This window comes from Oncorhynchus keta, chromosome 31 (genome assembly GCF_023373465.1).
Source record: "Oncorhynchus keta strain PuntledgeMale-10-30-2019 chromosome 31, Oket_V2, whole genome shotgun sequence".
NCBI lineage: Eukaryota > Metazoa > Chordata > Actinopteri > Salmoniformes > Salmonidae > Oncorhynchus > Oncorhynchus keta.
The window spans coordinates 4,448,539-4,456,567 of NC_068451.1; the positions used below are offsets into that span (position 1 = coordinate 4,448,539).

The following is an 8,029-nucleotide window of genomic DNA, read 5'->3' on the forward strand; positions in this document are numbered from 1 at the left end:
AGACAGAGACAGAGTTTAAAGTCCTTTTTTTTACCTATTTACTATTTACAGTACATACTGTACAGGAGAACATGATCATTTTCAGGCCGTTACTTATGAAGTGTGGCTGAGTAATGTAGGTTTAGAATGCTTGTATGGTTACTGTAGGCAGTGGAAATGGCGAGCGCAAGCAAGATCTGGTTCTGGGTTCCAGGATTCCCTGCATGGCTGCACTACACGTGGAGGAGAGGAGCGTCGCTACAGTGTCAGTCTCGATTGCCTTGACTCCCACAGAGTGCCGAGTGGGGGGGAGTGAGGGAGGGAGGGAGGGGGCAAGCGAAGGAGGGAGGGAGCGAGGGAGGTGTGTAGTTAATGGCAGACATCCCACCCAGTGTTTGTTTATGTCAGATGGATGTTATTTCCCCCCGTGGTTTCCCCTTGGCAGCGAGGCAGGTTATGGCACTGACAGCTCTATGGGAACCAGGGCTTTCCCCTCCTCAAACACAGACATGCACGCATGCACCACCTACGAGCACAGACTTTTCTGATAGTACATCTCTACTCAATAAAGTAGCTACGTATGACTGAGAGATGTGGCTGTCTCACCTAGCTATCTCAAGATGAATGCATTAACTATAAGTAGCTCTGGATAAGAGCTAAATGACTAAAATGTCAAATGTAAAACACACACACACACACACACACACACACACACACACACACACACACACACACACACACACACACACACACACACACACACACACACACACACACACACACACACACACACACACACACACACACACACACACACACACACACACACACACACACACACACACACACACAGAGAGAATGATTAGCCTCCAGCCCAACCCTAGCTGGGTGCTAGCCACTGCAGTATGTGGATAATAGGGAAGCCAAAATGAAAAGCAGATGGCAGTGGCATGTTCTAATTGAGGAGTGGAAACACAGTGGTGTGTGTGTGTGTGTGTGTGTGTGTGTGTGTGTGTGTGTGTGTGTGTGTGTGTGTGTGTGTGTGTGCGTGTGCGTGTGTGTGTGCGTGTGCGTGCCCATTTGTTTCAGTGGGCAAGGGAGGTCTTGTACATCACAAGGCACTGAGTGTGTGGACATGTCCTTCTTAATTAAAGGGGCAATCTGGAGTTGCTACACCCCATTTTTGTAATGATAAATGAAGGGTATGTACCCATTTGATTCTTGAAGAATATATCTTAGAAATGCCTCATGAGCTTAGTTCAACTCCGGTACCCCAGCATAACACAACATATAAGCTTGTTTGACCCTGATGTTTGTAGTAAACATCCATTGCTCTGTCTATGAATTAGAGAGTGGTTACATATCGCCAGTCCCGGGGTTGTCCTGCTGGTTGTCGCCTTAAGGGGCCTCAAGAAGTGTTACTGGACATTGGTGTGTGTTTTGTCTTTCTTCCGGTGTGAGGGAGAGAGAGTGAGAGGTGTGTGAATAGTGCTCTGGAGTAGTGTGGGTGTGTGAGTGTTTTTGTATTCATGTTTATGTGTGATAGATTGCGTGGGGTTCTGTTTATGTGTGTGTGCAGGGGGAACTCAGTATATATGCCACCATGTGGCGAACATTGACAACTGCACTCTACAAACAGTAGAAATATACACTGAACAAAAATATAAACGCAACATGCAACAATTTCAAAGATTTGACTGAGTTACAGTTCAGATAAGGAAGTCAGTCAATTGAAATCCATTCATTAGGCCCTAATCTATGTATTTTACATGACTGAGAATACAGATATGCATCTGTTGATCACAAATACCTTAAATACAGGAGGGGCGTGGATCAGAAAACCAGTCGCTATCTGGTGTGACCACCATTTGGCTCATGCAGAGCGACCTCTCCAGCGTGCCAGGGCCATCGAAGGTGAGCATTTGCCCACTAAAGTTGGTTACGACGTTGAACTGCAGTTCAGGTCAAGACCCTGGTGAGGATGACGAGCCGGGTGTCCGGGTGGCTGGTCTCAGACGATTCCGCAGGTGAAGAAGCCAGATGCGGAGGTCCTGGCCTGGTGTGGTTACACGTGGTCTGCGCTTGTGAGGCTGGTTGGATGTATTGCCAAATTCTTTCAAATGACTTTGGAGGCGGCTTTTGGTAGAAAAATGAACATTCCATTTTCTGCCAACAGCTCTGGTGGACATTCCTGCAGTCAACATGCCAATTGCATGCGCCCTTAAAACGTGTGGCAATGTGTTGTGTGAGAAAACTACACATTTTAGAGTGGGATTTTGCCTACAGCAAAAGGTGCACCTGTGTAACGATCATGCTGTTTAATCAGCTTCTTGTTATGCCACACCTGTTAGGTGGATGGAATATCTTGGCAAATGAGAAATGCTCACTAACAGGGATTTAAACCAATTTGTTTTGAGAGAGTTGAGCATTTTGTGACCATGAAACATTTTTGGTAATTTTTTACTTCAGTTCATGAAACATGGGACCAACACTTTACATGTTGCGTTTGTATTTTTCTTCAGTGTATTAATGCAGCCAATTAAATACATTAAACAGGGTATCAAAAGGCAGGAAGACTATTTCCCCTTCAGTTATTCTTGTCGTGATATCAGAAACCATGATCATACTCATCATTAGGCCTACGAATACTCTTCTCGCATCAGAGTGAATTTCTACACGTTGTTCATTTCCCCATACATACTCTCATATGTCGGAATTTTGTGACATGTACAGATGCACTGAATCAGATGCGAATGCCATACATTTTAGCCTGTGGGAGAATCTCAATTGCATTTCCTTGACCCTTGTCCTTTCTCCTGGCCTCCTTCTCCAAACCCATTGTATAAGAAAATCAGAATTCCCACCCCTCTGACCTGCTCCTATTGGTTCTGAGAAGGAGGTCGAGGAGAGGGGACATGAGGTATCCATTCAGATTCTCTCCATATATTCTTCTGGTTTGGTATTTAAGGCCAACACTGTCACCAAGTGGTCATGAGGAAGCAGAACACCCCCTTTTTCATGGAACATGACTCAATTAAACCTGTCAGCTACTATTTCAAGCACATCTCTAGGCAGATCAATGTTTTGTCATATGTTTCATAGACGTTAGTAAGACAGAATGTTCATATAATGCGTGAAGAATGCAGTGGTGTACATTAACTAAGTAACAAAATACAGAAAGTTCAGAAAAGAAACACCAAGTAGAGATATGTTTAACCATTTATTAAAGAATGGATAATGCCAGTCTTGCCGACATCGGCTCGGCTCCTTCAGGGTAGCTCACTGCCCAAGCAAAGCGTCAAAATATAAAATGACCTACAAGCAGTGAGCGCGGTAAGCTATACCAATCCCCCAGCAGGAAAACAGAACCTAACAGGTGGAGGCAAAAGAAGCAAACGCATACTATCAGTGGCAGCAAGTGGCAGCAGGATATGTGAGCAGAACCGGGCCGCTTAAATACAATCCCGCCACCAAATAAGGCAGGCGCGATTGTTACTAGCGTCTAATTGGTGCAATCTCAGCTCATGCGTCTGCTGAGGCAGGGATTCAGGTTCTGAACTGGCTTCTTTTTATGTATTTTTTGGGGGGTACCCGTACTTTACTTTCCTACCTAGTTTTTGACAACTTTGACTTTTACTCCACTACATTCCTAAAGAAAATATGTGCTTTCTACTCATACCATACATTTTCCCCGACATCCATAAGTGCTCGTTACATTTGGAATGCTCAGGCAGGAGAGCGACATGGTCCAATTCACGCACCTTCACCCCTACTCCCTCTGATCTGGCGGACTCACTAATCACAAATACTGGATTTGTATTTAGTATTTGATTAGGAACCCCATTAGCTGCTGCCAAGGCAGCCTCTACTCTTCCTGGGGTCCATACAGGAACAAAACAACAGGTCGCTACAAAAACATTGTCCACATCATGAATAAAACAATGCATCACACAAGACGTTGTGCGCTACAACAATGTACACTGCTCCACAATCACACATTTACAATGTACTGTAGTGTGTGTCTCTTTGTGGCACGAGGTGTTGTTTTATCTGTTTTAAAAGAAATCAGATTTGAATGCTCGCTTGAGCTACCTGACGTGAAAGAGTTCCATGTAGTCATGGCTCTATTTTCTACTGTTTGTCATAATGTCTGAGAGTGTGGCCCTGTCTGTCCATGAAGATATACATCTGTTTTGCTTAATATAATATAAAGAATTTGATGCAAGTACTTTTCCCACCACTGGGTGAATGTTTCAGAGAGGTGACCAAACCATCTCTGTTCTGTTTTTCCTTCCACAGATGAGAAGCCTTACGTCTGCAGCCTGTGTGACTTTGTCAGCACAGAGTCCTCTGCCTTCCTCTCCCATCTACGTCTCCAGCACACCTGTGACGGCCGCCCCATTCCAATTCCCAACCCCAGCTCCAGCTCTGAGAGAGGCACCCCCAGTAGCTTCCCCAAGCTGAAGAGGGCCCTCCTCGATGGGCTTGCTCAATCCTCTGCCCCCCACCCTTACCTCTCTGCCCGGCCGTCAAGAGACAAATGCACCGCCGAGAGCAGTTCACCCACTGACCCTCACCATGTGGCTCCTCTGGACCTGTGTGTGAGAGCCGAGGGTCACAGGGGCCCGGCCTCCTCAGCCCTTCAGCAGAAGGGCCTGCCCAGTCATAAGTGCTCCTACTGCTCCCACTCCACCCACTACCTGGAGGTGCTGTGGATGCACCAGACTGTCGCCCATCGTATCAACAGCAGCGCCCTGGCCCCCAAATGGGCCCTCCTGAAGAATGGCTTCAAGGGCCCCCGAGAGGGTTTGTCCTCCAGGAGACGCACGGGCCCTCCTCCTGCTCTGGATGGGAGGGAGTGTCCCCCGTTGCCCCCTGTGGTGCGCACCCCCCGCACACGCCCCCCATCGTTGAATGGGGGCCAGAAGAAAGACGGCAGGGACAGGGCAGCCAGTCAACCCAGCACCTCTTCCTCCTCCACACAAGGATCCTCCTCCTCTGCCTCAGGCTCCCAGAGTGTGCGGCCTCCCAGGGCAGGCAGCAGACAGAGAAGCGAGGCTGTGCCGGATCAGGGCCACCGCTCTCGCTCCAACTCCAGGCCCAGGGTGGAGATCTACCCACGGGGAGGCACCTCGACCGGCTCCCTGGAGAAGAGCACTGCGGCCGGGGCTCCCCAGCGACCCTCAGCCCCTAGCCCCAGTGTTGGAGGAACCACCAGGTTGGTGGATAGGTACATGTTGCCTCAGGAAGGCCTTGGATTCATGCTGTCCAGCAAACATGGCCTGGCAGAGTACAGCAGAGCCAGGAGCTCGCCTCAGCCCCAGCCCAAGTCCAGCAGCTCCCAGTCCCACACCCAGTCTCACCCCCAGTCCCAGGGCAGACCCAGGGCAGAGCGCTCAGCCCACAACACCACCACGGCAGGCCAGGGCTACGGAGCCTCCCACTCCCAGACACTAGGGAGCGCCGTCCAGGTATCCTCCGCCTCTTCCTCCTACTCCTCCTCAGCCCAGCATGCCGAGGTGAAACAGGAGGAGGCACGGAGGGGGGAGACACCAGAGCTGCCCATGGACATCTTGAGCTTCCTGAAGAACTGCAACTCCAATGACCTGGCGACACTCTACCACCGCTGGGGCGCCGCCAACCCCCTACTGGACCCCACAGGTAAGAGCCAGGGCAGAGCTGTCAAACAACCTTAGGTCCTTTAAATAGGTAGGAAAGTATGTTTAGCCAACTTGGCACATGACCTAGACACAAAATAACATCAAGTAAACAGAGGGAACGTCCACTCATTGTTTCTCTCACAAGAGATCTTTAATGACGGTAAAGTCACCCTCTGGCACAAAACTCACCCTTCTCACAAACAGTGAGGGGAAAAAAATGACGTTTTATTTCTACATTTAGGCCTACTCTAAATACTCAGATCCTCAGACATATTTTTCATCTATGTTATGTGGGCAGCCTGTCAGTGCCGTGATGAGAAGGGGAGACATTGAGGAGGATAGTAGGGATGATGATAAACATGCCTTTGGATCATGTGTTTAGAGGAAAGGCCAAATGTGAGGAGATGTTGAGCAGACCTTTTTTTGGCTCGCTGATTGACAGCTCATGTCACATGTGGCGGGGAGATTCACTGGACGAGATCTGCCAGCAGGAATGGACCCTGAGGTGGTCATCACAAACACACGGGCTCAGTTGTGTACACAAACACATGTATGCAGGCATGCACACACACCGCGCACGCACACAAACACACTCGCACGCCTACACACACACCATCTGGCAGAAGATGATTGATAGACAGGCCGACTGGCCAGTCTGACAGGAGCATAAATAATGAAAGGGAGATGCATTAAAGTAGCTCTGTGTGTGTGTGTGTGTGCTGACCGTGTCAGAATACATGTGTGTGTGTGTGTGTGTGTGTGTGTGTGTGTGTGTGTGTGTGTGTGTGTGTGTGTGTGTGTGTGTGTGTGTGTGTGTGTGTGTGTGTGTGTGTGTGTGTGTGTAGGAGCACACAAGGTACTGTATATTGTAAAAAGGCTGTATCTGGGGCAGTGTGTGTTCTGTAGGGAGCAATGGCGGCTGGTGGAGCTATAGGAGGACGGGCTCATAGTAACGGCGACAATGGAATACATGGAATGGTATGAAACACATCAAACATATGGGAACCACACATTTGAATCCGTTCCATGGATTCCACTCCAGCCGTTACAATGATCCCGTCCTCCTATAACGCCTCCTACCAGCCTCCACTGGTAGGGAGTGATGTTATAACAGTGAAAGATGTGGCAGGACCTTCGTGGGTCTCTGTTCTGCAAGGCATATCTCCGCTCTCCCGGTAACCTGTCGCCAACTGTTTGGTTCAGGACTCCAGGCTGATGATACCCTCACAGACGGGGGGGGGGGGGTAGAGACATAATAATTAACCCAGCAGCAGCTGCTTTAGAAATGGTGATTACCAAAACATCCTGAATTTCCCCCGTATTCTGCTGCTGCTTTCCTAAGGTCAAGTGGGCCTCTGCTTAAGACACCAAGCTGCCAGGCTTCTATTCCTCCCCATGTTCCAGAGAGAGAAAACAGCCTGGGAGGCAGACGTATGACATCGCTGTCACCCGTCCAGGCAGATACCGTCACGCTCCGCCTTAGCCCTTTGAGTCAGATGCTATAAAGTGACCTTTTTTTGAGAAAGCCAGGATGTGTGTTGTTTGTGTGTGTGGCAGGGGGGTGGTGTGTGTGTGTGTGTGTGTGTGTGTTTAGTCCAGCTCACTTGTCTTTCATTGGTGCCTCAGAGGGAGAGAGAGAGAGGCTTGTGGGTCTGGCTGGGGCCAGGCAGGGTTAGATCTGCCAGAGACACTCTCAGTCACCTCCCCTCCCCTGTCACCCATACCACCAGCGGGTACCACGAGCCCAGGTACATGCCAAGGCAGGGCTGGGAACTCACCCCCTCACTCACTGCACACACCCCAAGGGCTTTTTGGCTGGCAGGGGAAGAGGTCATAGGAGGGGTTGGTAGTGGCGGTGGTGGGGAGGACAGGGGATATGTGACGATGGATGGACCAAGTTGGTCTCTCTCGTCTTCCTGCTGCCTCCTTGCATCCTGCAACACCGGATGACACGCCGAAGATCTTTTATATTCCCCTTCTGCACATGTACACACACGTACAAATAAACAGAACACACTCTGTCTCTCTCTCTCTCTCTCTCTCTCTCTCTCTCTCTCTCTCTCTCTCTCTCTCTCTCTCTCTCTCTCTCTCTCTCTCTCTCTCTCTCTCTCTCTCTCTCAAACACACACACACAAACACACACACACCTGACATGTGACACGCGGGCCGGGCAGCGGAGCGGGCACATCACAGCCGGGGCGTTTTAATTGGCTGTAATTTATGCGGCGGCCGTGTAGCTGTGTGTGTCTGCCTGTCAGAGCCTGAGATGATGCTGTGTGACAGCTGCAGTCCAACCCCTGGAGCTAGCCTCCCATAATGACACATTAGACATACTAATGATGCTTCCCTCTCCATACTCTACTCTCCTCTACTAGAGTCGAGGCTAGCTC

General features: G+C 49.5%; 1 protein-coding gene across 3 annotated transcripts in view; it reads left to right on the forward strand.

The window, feature by feature from the left end:
• The window catches only part of LOC118364230 (zinc finger protein 516-like), a 67,988-nt gene that overhangs the window by 52,016 nt on the left and 7,943 nt on the right, over positions 1–8,029 (forward strand). For all 3 annotated transcript variants that reach the window (XM_052489338.1, XM_035745587.2, XM_052489337.1), the window contains exon 3: positions 4,279–5,640. In XM_052489338.1, the coding sequence (XP_052345298.1) occupies positions 4,279–5,640 (1,362 nt within the window). The remainder of the gene's footprint in view (positions 1–4,278; positions 5,641–8,029) is intronic.